Source organism: Corvus cornix, chromosome 1A, assembly GCF_000738735.6.
Source record: "Corvus cornix cornix isolate S_Up_H32 chromosome 1A, ASM73873v5, whole genome shotgun sequence".
NCBI classification, from domain to species: Eukaryota; Metazoa; Chordata; class Aves; order Passeriformes; family Corvidae; genus Corvus; species Corvus cornix.
In genome coordinates, this window is record NC_047057.1 from 39,354,381 (window position 1) to 39,372,523 (window position 18,143).

General features: G+C 36.6%; 1 protein-coding gene across 10 annotated transcripts in view; it reads right to left on the reverse strand.

Annotated features, from left to right (window-relative positions):
* The window catches only part of PPFIA2 (PTPRF interacting protein alpha 2), a 296,049-nt gene that overhangs the window by 13,785 nt on the left and 264,121 nt on the right, over window positions 1–18,143 (reverse strand). For 5 of the 10 annotated variants that reach the window (XM_010413748.4, XM_010413749.4, XM_010413745.4 and 2 more), the window contains 4 exons: window positions 13,094–13,102; window positions 6,213–6,294; window positions 2,263–2,463; window positions 138–200 (listed from right to left, as the gene is read on the reverse strand). In XM_010413748.4, the coding sequence (XP_010412050.1) occupies window positions 138–200; window positions 2,263–2,463; window positions 6,213–6,294; window positions 13,094–13,102 (355 nt within the window). Of the gene's footprint in view, window positions 1–137; window positions 201–284; window positions 443–2,262; window positions 2,464–6,212; window positions 6,295–13,093; window positions 13,103–18,143 lie in introns of those variants that run through there. The other 5 variants (XM_010413746.4, XM_010413754.4, XM_010413752.3 and 2 more) reach the window with 2 other exon arrangements.

Below are 18,143 nucleotides of genomic sequence, written 5' to 3' on the forward strand. Positions count from 1 at the left end.
TCATTACTCCCTGCAACTTGCTAATGGCATGCTTTGGGAAGCATCCTACAGAAGATACGGCATCTGTGTTAAAGCAGGAACAGGCCTATTCTCTTTTGAGCACTGAAACCATTTTAAGTGGAAATGGAATGACTAACCGTTTTAGCTGGAGCAGCAAGATTTTCCATTTCTTCATGAGTCACCCAAACATTGCCTGAGGGCTACGGACAAGGCCCGCAGGAAGGCAGGTGGGGTCCACATTAGGTAAGCAGTGGTAAAGAAGAAAGGCAGCACCACTGTAAGTTAACAGCGCATCACCATCAGCACAACCACGTTCTTGCCTCTACCGAGCTGCAGCTAGAGACAACTTTAGACAACTTGGTTTGTATCTTTCATTTGCGGCTTCTGAACAGATGTGATGGAGTATTACAACTAGAACTGATGGATGAAATCCGGCAGAGCACTGCCACAAAGGAAAGAATAATAATTAAAGCTGCATTTCATAAACAACTGGCAAATGCAACCTTTAGCTCACAGCTCTGTGCAGAGGTAAGCTTCAGCTCCCAAAGATTTTCCAGCCTAAATATTCTGCACAAATCACATGCTCATATTATAATCTAAATAATGAATACTTGCACCATGTTTCTGTAAATCAAAAATGTCAAGAGAATTCCCTTGTAAAACTTTGTCCTCATCCTTTTGTTTTTCATCAAATTATTACTAGCACAATGAGGAGAGTCAGGGAGGGGGCTTGGATGTATGCTATGTTTTCTGGAGACCTGAGATAAATTAACTCCTTTCCTGAGAAAGAGGAGAAGCAGAAAGACTGGGGACTCAGAAATGCGCATACTGGGGCAGGGCAGCTTTGTGCACTGACAGTACTCAGGCAGAATTAAGAAAACAAGGCAAAAGTAATCCCAATGTTTTTAGCTATATTCTCTCACTTCATAAGTGTATATGCTTTTATGCTTTGAAATATCCTGTTATGCTTTTAAAATAAAATTCAATTTTGTGTAGTAATTCAAACATCGTATCAAGTCTTTACTGCTTTACTTTGTTAAAATCCATTACAATTCATAATATTACCATGGTAATGACACACAAAACTGTTCTCAGGGAAGAAAGTATCAGATGGTGAACTACAATATTTAAAGAACATTAGCAACATGAAGATAAAATGGCAATCAAGAACAATATTAGTGCTGTTGCCCAGTTGCTTATGTAGGTCAGTGGATCTGGTACCTCTCCAAAGTATCTGAAATTTAATTTCCACCAAAAGATTCTCCATAAATTTAATGAAGATGATATATTACAAAATATAAATATTATAATTAACATTATCATTATTATTAACTTGCTATTAGAAATCTGAGCTACACCACTTGAGTAGTAGTCTTTGTCCTTCACTTCTATGCCACGTTTTCCATCTGATCCAGCCTCTTTTCTGTTAGTCTCCCTTGCTTCTTTCATAACCATTACCATCAGCATATCGCAGTGTTAAAAACTCCCCTTTTGTGATCTTGTTTCTTTTTGTCCTCATCAGTCTGGCCTATTTTTCCTGCTTTCTGTAGCATATTCATTCTTACTCTCCCCCGATCTGATCTATTTCCTTGCTCTTTTTGATATATTCCCCTTTTCTTTCAGACTTGTGTGGCTGTGTGTCTTTACTTGCTTCCCTCCTGTCTGCCGCCACTTTTTCTTCCTTCCTCACTGAATGCACAGGCTCCACTGCAGCCTTCCAGACACTCCCCTCACACCTCCAATCACTGCTTCTCTTAAGAGCATGAAGAACCTAAAGCTTACTCATATTAGATAACATTTGAAAGGGCGCAAAAACCGGGAATGGGAAAAAGACTCAAAAGGGCTGTGTTCCTACATAACCTCTCCCAACACCTGCCTCCCCTCCACGCCAAAAAAAGAAATAAAGAAAGAGAACAAACAAACAAAAAAAGAAAAACAATCTGATTAGGCTGGTACAGATGATTTGAAGGAAGAGAAAGGCAAAAATACAGGCAAAATTACAAATAAGATGCTCAATACTGATTTAGATAACATCAAGGATAATCCAAACAATGGCTTAAAAAAAATAAGAATATCTGATGAAAGAAAAACATCAGCAATCAACAATCAAGGGATGAACAGGTAGTTCTGAGTCTCTATTAGACAGTTCCCACTGATTGTGAAGTATGTGCTATCACAGAGCCACTCTGTTACTACAAAAGATTTTCTGCAGACTCCTGTAGGGTGAAGTCGGGAAGAAAAAGTTAGCTGAACAGGACTCACTGTTCTGGATGTTGGAGGTGCTGATGGACTTGTCAGTGATACCATCTCCTGGATTGCTAATCGGAGTTTTAGGCGATGAAGAGGATTGCTGATTCCAATTTCTCTTTGAATCTCAGTATCGGACAAAGCAGACATGATAGCTCCACTCTTCACGTTGGCACGGCAGGCAGCGACGTACCAGGCTGGCATCCCTAGCCAGAGCTGTGAAGAGAAAGGACATTTCATCCAAAGCACTGCTCCATTTCTTGAATGAAATTACAGTCATAGAATATCCTGAGTTGGAAGGAACTCATTGGCATCATCAAGTCCAGCTCTTGGCTCTGCACAGAGCAGCCTCAAGGATCACATCATGTGCCAAGAGCATTGTCCAAAAGCTTCTTAAACTCTGTCAAACTCGGTGTCATGACCACTAATAAACAATTAATTAACGACCAATATTAAATAACTAATTGTCAGGACACCTATCAGTTTGAATAAGCATGGTAACACACACAAATGAATATGAACATGATAGTCTTTAATAAAACAAAATTGTTTCAGAACCTTTGAAATTGCCCTGATTTCATGTGAATTCTTTTTGCTTTTACTGTAATCAGAACTTTAAAGCAAGGCATGCTTTGAATTATTTTTAGAGCTGTGTGCCTCCATCCCCTGGGCTACTCCTTTCCCAGGTTTTTAATGAGCAAGTACTGGCACAAGTCAGTGTTCCTGCCCATCTGATAATCTTAAATACAGAAAATAATCTAGGAGGACTGAAGTAATTTCTTCACTTTTGTACTGAAATGGCTTTCTCTTTTTTTAACACGGTGCATTCAAGGGACACAATCTTGCATTTCTCAGCTTTTATTTTCTTAGTAGAAGTTAACCAAGCCCAGCTCAAACAACCAACCTATCAGGGACAGACTTCAGAATAAATTTGGGAACAGGCTGGTATGGTGTCACATCCCAGCTAGGAATACTGGTTAGAAGGTGCAGCACAGCTCCATCACATATGGATTTAGAAGATATGTACTTACATGCTTTTCCTCTCCTTTTGTTAGTCTTACTAGCCCAGGCCAGCCTTGCTTCACCACTTAGTCTTTCCTTGTAAGAGGACTTACTGAGTGTGAATTATTTTTTGTTTTTCTCAGCTTTCTCATTTTATGCTGCCTCATTTATATGACTACAGTGTCTACAGCTCTTTTTTTCCCTAAGGAGGTAAATTCATATCAGGGATACATTTATGTGAGGTTTCTGATCGTGGTATGAAGTACACTATACTTAGGAAAGCCTGTGAGAAGAACATAAGCACTGAATGCCATAATCACTGAGATTTTAGGGATAACACAATGGAAAACAAAGACCTAGCTAGGTGCATCTCAAATAGGCCATCAGAATTAGCTGATTCCATTGTTGGGTTTTTTTCTTAATACAGGCTTACTAAAACAGGACACAAGGTCAAGGAAATGAGGAAATTCACCAACAAATCTGGAAAGCAATGATGAATTGCAAGGATTTTCATTTCATTTGACACAGTAGGGGGAAGACCTGTGTGGTTATTAAGAAGTGTATGCATTATCTGGGAAATATTTCCATAAAAGACAGCTGTTAGGTCACTTTTATGTCACACAGAAAACAGACTTGACTGTCAGGTTGCAAAAGGCTCAGTCAGACTTTGAGTCCTGAAGTATCACAAAGGTTGAGAAATGACTGCATTGTGTTTGAAAACATCCTTCCCACTGATGGGATTAGCCACTACCCTCCATCCAATGCTAGTCTAAACTTCAAAAACATTATCTAATTCCAACAAACTATTACAAAATACAAAGTTTCATGAAAGAAAAAAATAAAACAAACCAAAAATTATGTAGATATCACCCAGCTGCACTTAAACAAAGCGCCATGGAGAAAACTATGCATAGCTTTAAAATGGGTTTCATCACCTCATTTATTTTGACATTAATTTTTTTCACACATGCACTTGAAAAACAGAAAAGTGTAAACACTGTGAGTTATTCACTGTAGAAAGAGATATAAATGGTTGCTGCTTATTAGGTAAATAATTTCTTTAACAAAATAAGTAAATTCTTCAGTAAATAGCTGTCTAGAAGAAAATGATGTTAGATAAAGTCTCTAAAAAGGGAACACAGTAATCATTCTAGACAGAGAACTCAGATATCAAGATTGATATGCTTTTCCATAATTAATTAGGAAAACAAAAAATTCTTAAAAATATTTCTCAACTGTGTCTGTGCTACATACAAACAGCAAGAATAAATGCTAAGGCTGAAAAGCCCTGAAAAGTTTGAAAATTTCACAATATACTTCTTAAATTTCAGCCTTTGTCTCCTTTATTATTATTTTATTCTTTAGCTGAAGATGAATGCATATGTTATATTTTTCTTCAGGAGAGTATGAAATGCACACAGCGTCCATCTGCTGACTGAATGCACTGATGCTCACTGAATAAACACACTACTCCTATCCTCATATATTTTTATCATCAGTATTCAATCTGCATTTACTACTGCAACATTAACTTCCTTGTGAGCTCTCCTTTGCTACTGTCATCATATTCCCCAAGAACTTCATAGGCCCTGATTTCTCTTTACAGCCCCTCTCAGACAGTGGGAAACATACCCTATTTTTCAGAAAAGAATCAAGGGGAAAGGAATTAGGGCTTAACTTGTCAAAAACTGCTTGAAATTGTGGATCACCTTGAAAGAGGAGGGTATTGGTATCAGAAATTACAGACTTTTGTATGTTCATGTTTTCAGCAAATCATTTAGTGTAATTATTATTATTTATGACCGGTATAAATCTTGTTACATACCTCTTAAAGTCATATGAAAAAGTCAAGTAGTGGCCAAATTAAGGATTGTTCCATATTAACAGAGATTTTTTGGGAAGGAAGATATAATCCCGTTTTCCAAGGTCATATGCAAATGCTTGTACTGACTTTCTGCAGTTTTCATTTTGTCTTTTTCATTAGGTACCTTCAGCAACTCCAATGTGAAGCAGAAATTTTGTAAACATTAGCTGCTTTCATTTCTCATCTTTCATTTATTCACTAGCACATATCTGCCAAAGCTTTGGAGAGGGATCTTTTTTCCTATTGAAGGGAAACACTTTACAAAGTCTAACTGATGATCAGTGGGTTATAGCTACAGCAGGAAGGAGGAAAGTTGTGAATAGGTAGCAATGCTTGGTATAGTAAGGAATAGACACTTGTTCTTTGAGCCAACAAAGAGCTTGTATCTGCACTGAAGTGTTACAGCCTTGCCATGTAAAAGTGTATTTGTATAAGAACATTCTTACTTTCTCTGCCTTCTTCTCCCCTCAGCATTTGTGTATTTTTTGAGTAGTTAATCTAAAATATTCACTGACATTTTTGTCAAAATTGATGACAGCTCTGCTGAATGTTTTTTCTTCTTGATTTCCAAAACTCATTCATTTAGGTCCTCCAAATAAAGGACATCTCTCTCTGGCTGTGAAATCCAATCACACTGGATTTCAGATATGAAGGCACTGCCTGTCAAATCAGAGAGATTTCAACCTGGAACTCTTACACTGCAGGTGAAAATGGTGAGAGGAACACTTTTTTCCCCATTATGTTTTTAAAATACAGAAAGTTACAAATTCTTTAAATTTATTTAAAATTAACTCATCATTCTACATAAACTGTCTGTGGAGTTCCTAGACATTTAGAGACTGAGAAATGCAAAAATTTCAAAAATTTGAGATTCAATCAAATTTCTGGTCCTCATCCCACTTTGTAACTCTGTCTTACTTGTTTTATCTCTAGTCTCTAATTTACACCATCCAGTGTCAAAGTCTATGCAGTGCTGACAGCACAGTGCACACAGAGAGGGGAAGAGGCTGTAACAGTCTCTTTTAAGATTTGTAAGGATAAGCACACAGAAGCAGTCTACAAATGTGACTTACTTTTTCAAGTTATGTCCAACACTTACCTCCAGCCAGGCAACCACCGTTGGTCCATCCCACTGCGCAAAAGGCAAACCTTTTCTCCGAGCCTCTTCCAGAAGCTCATGTCTAAAAATGGATCAAGAAATGGTAAATACGTGGAGGTATCTGTTGGGACAAAAAGACGCAACTCTGCCTTTTTGTGAAGGGTAATAACAGTGAAGCACAATGACAGGCATAGAAAAAGCACAGAACACACCAGTTAACAATACAGCTCTTTCTCCTGTTGAATGTACTCTCAATCTATTCCAAATTCTCCATTTTTTCTGACATCCTTTTAAACATCTAACATACAAAAGGTGAGGTTTCTGTCTTTTCTTTAGCCAAAGCAATAAAAAAAATCGGTATACCCTATAATAAAGGGGTATCAAAACAATCACTGGTAAAGAGAAAACTGAGGTACTCTTCCTGAAACTAACTTAGCTCTGGTCTGCTAATGACTCAGAAAGGCCCAGAACTGGCAACTTCTAGACATGAACTAAGCATGGATATAATGCAGATGGATCTGAGAGGTGTCTGTGTTTGAAACACAAAGCCAGCTGTAGCAGCTATGCACAATGCTAGGGCCTGTGGAGTACAGCTATTCTGTACCTTAAATATGCCATCTGTGGCTATTTAAGAGTTGATTGCATCTTTAGTAGTTCCATGTTTGCATCTTTTTAATTACTGATTATATATAAAAGAATTCTACATGGTTTACTGATGTATATATTTTTATAATTATAGAATTGATGTGATTTCTCAGTTTTATACATATACATAGATATATCTCTATTGAGTTGATTGAATACCAATCCAGATCCTGTATCTACAGTTTTTTCTGGACTACAACTGGTGTATATGTAAAACATCATTCTCAAAGCTTAATTTAACATGGCGGTGTTAAATATTTGGTATAGTTACGTATAAACCAGTCAGCTAGACTATCATGAAAATGCTCTATATTAAAAACATTCAGCTATTTCACCAGACATTTCCACTGTGGTGATGGCATAGAAAAAGCAGTCCTTCAAATATCTTTTTTTTCTGGTGTTTAACAACATGTTTTCAGCTGCCTCCTACTGAGTGAAACACAAAAGAATGCTCCCAGCAACAAGCTGTAGTGAAAAAAATTAGACAAGGACTATGCTAATGTAGTATTAAAATTTGCTTACTTTCCCAAATAACAAGAAAATCTTGGAATTATGGCTTCAATTTTGTTCTGTCTTCCTTTATTACTACAGCCTTTGTGGTTCAGTTATCCCTTGACAATTCTTCACTGCCTGAGCAGCCTTTCAAATACTTGTACTACAAAATCACAGCAGACGGAGTGATCTTACTTGTAAGGAGTAGTCCTTTAGGGATTTTTGCATTGCCAAGGGGCCACACTGAGAGAATTTGGCTTTAGCAGAATATGGAACTCAAATAAGAGATTTTGCATACAGGTTTAAATCCCTGGCTCTGAATATAGAAAGAAAGCTGCTTTATTTTCTGTGTTTATGCTGTAGTAATACGTAACATTACAAATACTTGACAGCGTTACTGAAGTTGTTCTAGCTTCTCCTCCCACACAGCCTTTGCAGCATACCTTTCCTTTGTCACTTAGATATCCCAAGCCACTGTAGAGCTATCCTTGATTTCTGTGAAAGCATAACCCCCAGTAAAACAAGAAGTTGCTCTCTGGGTACACAAACACCATGTTACCTTCAGCAGCCGATGGGGATTCAGGAACCCCATATTCCCAGGGAGACAAGTAGTGAATACCTATGAAAGGTATTCACCTGCCTGCTTAGGAGAGCAGAATTAAGGCATGTCCAGACTTGGCCCCATCCCAGCTACCTGTGGATGAGGTGTTCGGGTTGCCACCTTCCCTCAGGGTTGGTTCTGCAGGTGCTACAACGATGCTGTACCTCCCTCAGATGCTACAACAGGGCTGCAGGACTCCTGAGGCTACTGGCTCTGAGAGCTGGCATGGCTACCCTTAGGGAGAGACATGCTTTCAGGAATGCCCCTGCCTCACCTGGCCACTTCTGGTGCCCCATGGCAGAGCACGGACTGCACAAAACCCTGTACAATGTGCTCCTTCCCTGCAGCCAGCCCAAGCCCAGGGAGCAGCCCCATCTGCAGCTATGAGTCTCATGGAGACACCACCCCTGGAGGAACATGATCCCAGAGTTTCCTTTTCTGGGCTATTCTCTTCAATTATCCCAGCTGAAAGAGCAGGGCTGGCTAACATGCTATGGAGAAAAGGAGATAATGGCTTTGAGGGTCCCTGGCCTTCCTTGCTTGTGCTCTCCAAGCACAAGAGCAGCAGCACCTGGACTACAAGGAGATGGGAAGGAAGTCTTGGCCTCTTCGATAAACCTCTGCATGGCCTCAGGAACTGAGATGCCTGCAGAGGAGCCATTTGCACTTTAAGGTCTCACTTCCATGAAAAACTTAGTTCCTTTATACTGGAATTACAAAGCACATATTTCTAGGGAGTCTTCTGTGACTTTGCAAATTTTGTACCAGCCCAAGTGTGGAGGCTTAGTAATATTCCAGCGATTCTCAAACCAATACATTCTCCCAGAGTGGGAAAGCACTTCTGTTACTTCAGAGGCAGTCTGGCTCACAGAGTTAAAGGAAAGCAGAGCTGTGGTTATCGATTTAGGCTGAAGGAAACGGGCCAGGACAGAAATGAGATGCCATATATGTGTGTATATACATACGCGCTATAGCCAAAGCCTACAGTTTGATAAACATAATCCAAATGGTCTTTGCATGTAGAAGGAAACTGCTCTGAGCTGAAAATATTTTTAGCATAAAGTTAAAAATCCTGTACTTAGACATGCACATGAAATATAGCCATCATAAGGGTTGTGCCTCACTCACTGATGCAGAAAAATAGTAAAAGGACTTTTATGATCTTTTGTTCCCTTAAAAAGAATTAAATGCTTCAAAATTTATAATTCCTTCCTGAGATGATTCTTATAAACAGCACTGCAATATTAAAGTTTATTGAAATGATAATTTACTTTTGGAATATTAGTCTTTGACTACTTCTTAATACAAACTAAGAGATCTGTAAAACCTAAACCTTCAATTTACAAGCCAAAGTTAAATCCAGAATTTCTATTTTTTGACTAAGAGGGATATTCTTTAGTTGGCAGTCAGTGAAAACTCTAATGGTGTGTTTTGGTTTTTTTTGTAATATGAACTAGCACTACAGGAAAAAAACTTCCACTCTTTCATCAAGTTAAAAGTATCATGTAGGAAATAATATGCACTGTTTTTACCAATTGTGCAAATCACCTGAAAAATGAATCCAGTGACCTGCCTGTTTTGGAACATAAAACAATATTTTAGAATGGACAGAATGTTGTCTAAAGTTGTCCTTATGGGATAGTCACCGGCTTCCTGAAAGCAGAAGAACCCCAAAGCAAAATATTGGTAACTGCAGTTCAATTATCCTTGTAAAAAAATGCAATTGATCACAGGAAGAAGAGAGACAAATACCCTAGAGCTTGTCACTCCCTCTTTCCTTCAGTACAAATACAGGGTTTGGGGATCATGAAAAGCATTAAACAGCCTGTCTAATTTAGAAGGTGCTTTTCAGGGAAATGGGGGATTTTCTCCTCCTCAGACTTTCTCAGAAGAGTATGACATATTACAATGTGTCCATGTTGCATTGGCCAGGAGGAAGGGAATTAAAAGGCAATTATTTCCATGCTTGCTTAGGTTTTTGGCAATGTATGAAAACAAGCTCATAAGGAAAAAATTGACATTAATTAGGCATTACTAGAAATGCCATTATTTTGCAGATAGGGCTTTAAACCACTTACTACCACTGGAATGAATTCCAAATTAAAGCCATATTTTTAAAGACAACATTATTACTGCTAAAGAACAAAATCCTCCTCCTGGAGATATTACAGGAGTAACTGGAATATGCTATTTAAAATATATCATTACCCTGAGCCTGCTTTTGCAAAGTCTGGAAATTTCACGAACATCAACTCTTTAACATCCATCCAAAATCTGAGAAATCCTTTTATTTGTGTGTTTTAGGGAGTGCCTCATAAAGTGGGCTGTTTTCACATTTTTATCAAAGACAGTAAAGAAAAATCACATAATGTCAAGTTGTGTTGCGGAGATGTGTGTTGGAGAAGCAGGGCTTCCTCCCTAGCACTGACTTCTGATGTTTAATCCTCCCCAAAATGACTTGCTAAAGACACTGTTAACTCTGGGCCATTTGCCTCAGCACCACTCACCTAAGAGCCAGGTACCACTAACTGCCCAGATCAACCTAAAAGCCTGAGAGCACAACTGTCTCACAACGTGGGGACTTAGGAAAGCTCCAATAATCCTTTGGGCAGGAGAAGTACATGGAAGCAATAGGAAGGCAGAAATGATGAGTGAGACTATGTTACTATCCTGCCAATCTACCTGATATGTATTCTTCTCCTGCACCAGGGAAATTCTAGCTCTGTATCAGCAGCCGTCATCAATTCATTGCATAAAACCCAATGAACTTCATTAAAAACATTAATAATCATTAAATAGAATTTGTGTAGGAAGTTAACGATATCCTGACTTAAAGTGTGTTATTCAATTTTCTTCAGGAAGATAAGGCTGCCCCCCATGAAGCAAACAAGCAATGACAGCTTAGGATTTCTAACACACATAATGCAAACACTCTGTGCAATACACGATGTCCAGACATTGTCTTGATGAAACGTAAACAATATTTCAACACAGATCTTCACATTTCTGCAAGTAATAGGATTTACTCTGATATCTAATAAGGATTCACGTGAAAAGACCTCAGAAATATTATACTGCACATATATATGTCTCTTAGTTGAAACATAATCATAAAGGTGAGATAAATTAAAAAGGAGGCACAGTGAAGTCAAGAACCAGATCATGTTTGTAAAACACAGGCAGAATTGATTTAAAAATTTGGCTAACAGGTAATTTAGACTGTGAAATGGCCTTTAGTCACAGACATTTTCTCAAATAGAAAACAGATTGAAGTTGTTACCTAGCAGGTCCTCTGATTATTAACTGACATTATTATGATTATTATTATCACCAATATTAAAATGTTTCATTTAGAACAAAGTACTGCACATGATAGGTTTCTAGAAGAGAACCAGACAGAAAGGATAGACCAATTATGCTGTATTTATCTGAGTAATCCTATGATTTCAAGGTAAGATTAAACACATCTGCCGCTTGAAATCCAACATAAATTCAAAGACTGAAAAAATCAGGAGACAGGATTTCTAATGAATTAAGCTGGATTTGGATTTTATCCTTTCTATTGTTATTTGCTAAATATTTAAGACATGCTAGAATCCTGTAACTCAGGACACTGTATGAAAAAAGAAGAGTTGAATTTGTATAAGTTAATAATATATAATAAAATAGCAAATTACATTTTTATATGTATTTTCTGCAAGACTATAAATGGATTTAAAGTAGGAAGTGGAGTGGGAGGTTGGGGAGAGACTCAAGACTTCATATTGCCACACTATGCAGATTTAATTTAATCTGAAAGGATCTGATTGACTTAAAGGCTGCACTAATTAAAAACTATGCCAGATCCTGTTTGAACTTTGGCTCTTAAGTGATCTGGATTTTAAATGATTTGAAATCCTCATTCTCCTTTTTGATACCCAATATCAGGTCATACTGGAAACAATGAACAAAATACAATTTCCAATGTTTCACAAAATATTTGTATTAAACTTTGAGGAGTTTTCAGAAAAAAGTGACTGAAATACAGAAATCAAGATGCAACTAATAAACAGAAGGTTTTTAAATCTATAAAATAAGGAAGTATAAATTTCACAGTATCCCAGGTAACACAGAATAACAGTACTGTGAATATTCTATGTTAGGTGTACATTTAAGCTGTATGCAAACTGAAGGGCAGTATTCTTTTTTTCTGAAGCTATTTCTTAAGCTAAGTGAAGCACATTCAGGAATGCTTGAGACAGACCCTGACAAATAGAGCTTGAGAGGGCTAGGATTAAAAACCAAATAAAATAGCTGTGAAATAAGCAGACTTGCATAATACATAGTCTTGCAATCTTGTGTGCACTGTACTACATTAGAGACACGCAGTGTTCCCAGGCTGATCATATGTTATCAGATCTATTTTTATAAAGCCATTTCATAATCACATATTCTAAATTAATGTGGTAACCCTTGTTCTCTAAGTTTTGTACCATTTCACCTCCTGAAATTTCCTCCTTAAGTCTGCAAATTCTTATTCAAGAAGAAATAGCATTTCTACAATAGATCAAAGAGATGAAGATTTTAAACTTGATATTGGGTTAACAATTACAAAAACCAAAACAAACAAGAAAATGAACTGGTGAAAAAGAAAATAGTAAAATTATATGCACAAATAAAACATTTTTGCATATGTTTGCTTTGAAACAGCATAAGGGCTCAAATGGAATAAAAATAATAAATTGTGTGCTTTGTGAGTCTTCTGTGATTTAATTAAACAGAATATATGCCTTAACATCATTTGTTAAACTCAAAATTTTTCCACTGACTTCAACTCTCAAATTTCTTTGTGATTCTGGATTTTAGACCTCCCAAAATGTGTTTACTTTAAAAAAAAAGATAGAAATTATCTCCAAGTAGTTAATTCATTCTGTTAAGCACTTCAGGAGAAAGTCCTGACCTGAATTTGTGTACGCTTTCAAGGTTTACCATTATTCTGAATACTTTGAAAGCTTTCCTTTTTTTGCATGGATTCAGTTTCAATTTTTTGCATGGATTTGTTACATAAGATTCACGGAAAAACAAAAAAAGTAGGAATAAAACATAGAAAATAAACATGGTGCTGAGGATTAATATGTTCAGCAACCATGGCATTTTAACTTACCCAGATATGCTTTTCATGAGATGAAGAGAGATGAATGGAAAAAAAAGCACATAAATGTTAATGAACATATAGTAGTCCATAAAAAAAAAAGAAATAGTATGATAGATAAAATAATATCACCATTATAACTACAGAAACCTTTGTAATTGGTCTTTCAATAATTAAAAAAACTTAAGTACTCTTGTGAAGAACAGATGAAATTGTCAAAATGAGATTTTCATTAAACTCATGTTGGCTATTTATTAGGTACCACTCAGCACAGCACATCTTCCATCTACAATACATATTCATGCCAAAGATCAATAAACACAGTGAATGTGGAGTAGGCTTTCAAATCAAAGCTTTTTGCTTAGATTTGAATAATTTCTTAAGGATTTATTGTGTAACCTCAAGAATGTTGAAAACCCCAAACCTGTGGATTTAACCAAATTAACCACAGATACACAGTAAAATTGAGTGGACCACAAACGAAGGTTTACTTTTCCATGTGCACTTTAATAATATTTTAGCAAAGTATCTCATAGTAATCATAAATGACCTAGACTTGCTTGTAAAATTTGTTTTGGTTTTTGTTTGCTTGTTTTCAAAATGCACATTTCATGTACATAGGTGAGTAACATTTTCAGTGGCTATTTATGCCTGGCAGTATTTTAATTTCAGCAGTCATACTAACACTAGATCAGTAGCAACATTGGTATGAATGATTTACCCTCTAGGTAACCTATTATTGCCAATATAATGGGTACAGTATATGGAGAAGAAAGTAGGATGTCATTGCTGATAATAAACTTTCTACATCATCCATTAATTGCCATCATAAAAAAGAAAATTATAGGCCTGAATGAAACCCAGACATCTCAAAATATTACATTTCTATTAACAAATGATTTACAGATCTACAAAGGCTTGGTAGAAAATGTGAGGTGAAAAGCCTTTGCTCTGATTAGCTAAGAAGAGGTTGCAGACATTTCAGTCAGTTCAGAAGGGCACCGTTTTTGAGGACTTAAATTTTGTTTTCATGTGTGCAAGATCAGCAGAACAGCTGAGAGAGAGGAGAGAAAGTGCAATAGAGAAAAGGAGATGGAAACAAATGACAAATTTATACACAGAAAGTTTAAGACAGGAAGATTAGGGAAGGGAAAGACAACAAAAGTATGTACTATAAGTAAAGTACTAGAGAACTATTATAAAATTACCGAATCTGATGGAAGTAGCACAAGAATTGAATATGCATTCATGATTCATGCTCATTTTCTGAGCTAATTGTAAAGACTGATGTGATCACTTTTGCTTAAAAAGCTTTTAATTTTGAGCCTTCTGGAGTAAATTGAATCAGAACTGCTATTTGTTACATTTTCTACTGAGTATACCTTTGAGTATGCCTAGAGAGAAACAGGGAGATTGACTGGAATGCAAGTAATTCTCTTGCAGTTTTAATGACCTGAAAGTTTGCAGTCACTTGGGGATAATTTACAGGACTTGAAGGCCATGATAGGAGCAGAGGATCAAGGGACATTCTGTCACTTCCTGAGCATCTTGTCGAAGAACAATAAAATACAGCAGGGAAAAATGGACTTTTAATTCTTTAGGGTATTTTTATAGTTTTGGGTTTTTTTTTGCCATATGACAACAAATTTGTCACCACTTCATTACCTTTTCCTTAGACATATATTAACATAAAAGTTTTGTAGAATTTTTTTACTCTGCTGTGTTTTACCCATTCTTTTAAATCCTAATTCTACAGTTAATCTGATAGGATATTTACCTCTGCTGGAGAGAGTTGTTTAGAGAGACAGCTGCATGCATCAGGGTATAAGCTTATATTTACCCAGAAGTTCCAAATTGCAATGGATAGGCTTATGCATGTAGATTAGATAGGGACTAGAGCCTTGGGGCTTTTTGTTTTATTAAAGACTTGGAATTTTCCAATAAAAATACTCTTACATTTTATGAGGAAAATAATCTTAAAAACTTGGCAAAGGATAAAAATATTATTTTTTTAAAATAAAATATTTTTTAAAATATGAGTTAGATATAGAATATGTTGTATCATTTTCCATCATCAGAATAATCTAATTAAGGTTTAATAATCCTCTGCAAAATAAATACCCATTTATCTTTACATTTGTAATGCTTAAAAGACTCCAAGTATCAATGTAAGAGCAAAACATGTTTTTAATATTGCAAAAGCTTTCACTGACTAACGATTTGAAAGTAAGTGTTCCAGTTAAAATATTTGCTAAAGGAATTAAGTTTAAAAAGAAAATACATCTTTATGTATGTTTCAAAGCCAAGAGAAAACCACGCTGCACACAGAAGACAATCCCAAAGTGCATATCAGAACAATGAACACCTCTCCTTCCTTCACCAGAATGAGAAAATAGAAAATAACAGCTACTTCCCTTTTGCTAGAAAGGGAAGAAAAACTAAAAATCAGTCTAAAAGCTACTAACAACATCAGGGAGTTTTTCATAGATGAGGCAGGAAGGAACGAAATTAAACGCAAAACTTCAATTTTCCTGAAGATTCAGAAAATAAAAGGTTGGGGGCGAGAAAGATGTATTCCTAAGATCTACAGCAAAAAAATAAATAGCATGTGTTTAGGATACAATGGTGTTTAATAAGCATTAAGTGTATAGGAACATTAGGTGGATGGCACAGAAAAACACCCTAATTAATTCAATTGGATTCATTTTTCTAAAATGTGTGCAATTAAGAAAATCATTAGAAACAGCTATTTGCATACTGCAGAGGACAGAAATTATTCGTAGTCACAAATATACTACATCAAATTCTAATTGCAGTTGCACACATGAAACCTAATTAATTAACCTAATTAAAGGGGCATCATGTGGATTCAAAAGCAACTACATAATAATGACACTGTCTCAGACTCTTATTCCATGAAATAGTCTACCTGGAGATTTTTTCAAGTTGCCTGTTGACAGACATCTAAAACTTGGATTTGCCCATAAAAAATATGAAAGTCTGTTTATCAAATGAACTTATCAACATTTACCATTCTCTTTTTCCCTAAATAGAAAGAAAGAAGAGTCAATCCAACATGCTCTCCTGTCCATATGGACGTTCCTGCTGTTTAACATGCACATCACAGCAGTCAGCTAAGACTTAACAGCATTGCAATTCTGCAAAGTTAATTATAAGGCTATGAATACTAAGAATACCTTTTTTACACCGTAATTTCACATATGAGAATTACTTAGGTCTTGATTTTACGAGTGTTTATTCATGTGTGTAAGCACATGTACGTGTCCTGGCACATCAAGGCTCTTCTGCGATGCACTTGAAGGCAGGAAGCTGTATCTGGCAAACAAAAACCTGTAGTTGTGGAGTAAATGCCCCAAAACCAGGTTCTTGGGAAAGGAAGGTTTACTTTGATCTTCCTTGGAAAGTATAAACCTCACATCTTAAGCTTGTTTTGGAAATATGGAATTAATAGATTCTTGTCCAGAGTCAAATCAAACAAAACTAAAGAAAAAAGTGAGGCTAAAGCTCTGCTCTTGACTCATATTAATGAAGTGGGGGATCTATCAGCTTCTGGACTGCATGATTCAGAATAGCTGGCTTGTACGTGCATTCTTTCTCAGGAATTTCTGCAATAAGATGTACAAAATATACAATTATAAAATAATTTTCATTTGGGATTGCTGCAGAAGGGATGGCATAAGCCAATCTCCCACTGTACCAGCAGCAAGAACAAGGTCAAATCCACCTGTGAGTGGCAATCTAGGACTACATTGCACTGAAATGTCTCTCAAACCTTGCCTTACGGTGGTGCTTTACACGGGATAAAATAAACACATCCTGTGAAATGTCAGTGACTATGACCAATTATTACACACTTTCATGCAACACATGCCATATATATACCTTGTATTTCTTCAGAGAGACACTTATTTGCTGCTAGTTTGCATGTTGTTGCAGATCAAATCAAACATTACATTTAAGAAGGGTTCCTGGCCCTCAGAGCTATAGTACACTGTACAAAGCCAAACTCTTTAGAGCTGTATTTGCCACCAGAGAGGCTTTTGGGTAAGGGCAATTTGACATCACTCCTGAGCAAAACTGTGAGTAAGGAGAAAATCATTGATGTTCACTTGGATAGTTACAGCACAAAGGGAAGCAAACACAACTCTATTTGTTGATAATATTTCAAGTTTGGCTGAGTTCATTGTTTTAGAATATTTTCATAAAGGGCTCATTGTATGGAATTTTAGTGAAAAAGACAGTAAAACATTTATACAGCTTCTCTAAAGTGCCTTCATTTGTTACCTGAGATGAGGTCAGTGGAGACATGCATTTTTAAAGGGTATACAGTTTATTTTATTTTAGGCACAGTGTCATCTACTCATTTTTTGAGGTATGAATTGTCTTGTGGGACACACACTGATCAACTTCTGCTGTTTCAGAGGACACTAAGACTCTACGTGAACCTTTCAGGAACCTTTACAAGTTGCAATAGAAACTGGACTGACCTGAACTTCCTATGCTGGGTCCTGGCTTGGGCTATCATGACAACCCTGTGTGAATGCCAAGGCCAAGTCTTTGTGCACCGTTTGCACAACACCCATGAAGGATGAAGTCATGAACATCTGAGATACAGTATACACAGTCACAGAGAATTGGCAGCTGGAATCAACTACAAAATTCAGAATTGGAAATTAGGTAGCCATTTTCCAAAGGGAGACTTGTTAATCACTAGGAAAAAATATACTAAGAGAAAACTCCATTCTTCATTTGGTGATGGGCGCCTTCTGGAGAGTTTATCTTATTTAAAAGGTGTGGTTTAGAGGAGTGCAAACTGTTTAAGTCATTGGGGGATGCAAATGAATGTAACAGTGACAGACAGTATCTGTGGCCTTAACACTTCTAGTCCTAAGCCCTGAATTTTCTTGAAGAGTTTACTCCTTAGGCAAACAGGCTCTGAAAGTTCAAGCAAAAGGCAGAAGATTGTATATACAAAATATCACCACCTTTTATATAGAACAAGTGAAGTGAAATATAAAGTCTAGTTTAAATAATAAAAATT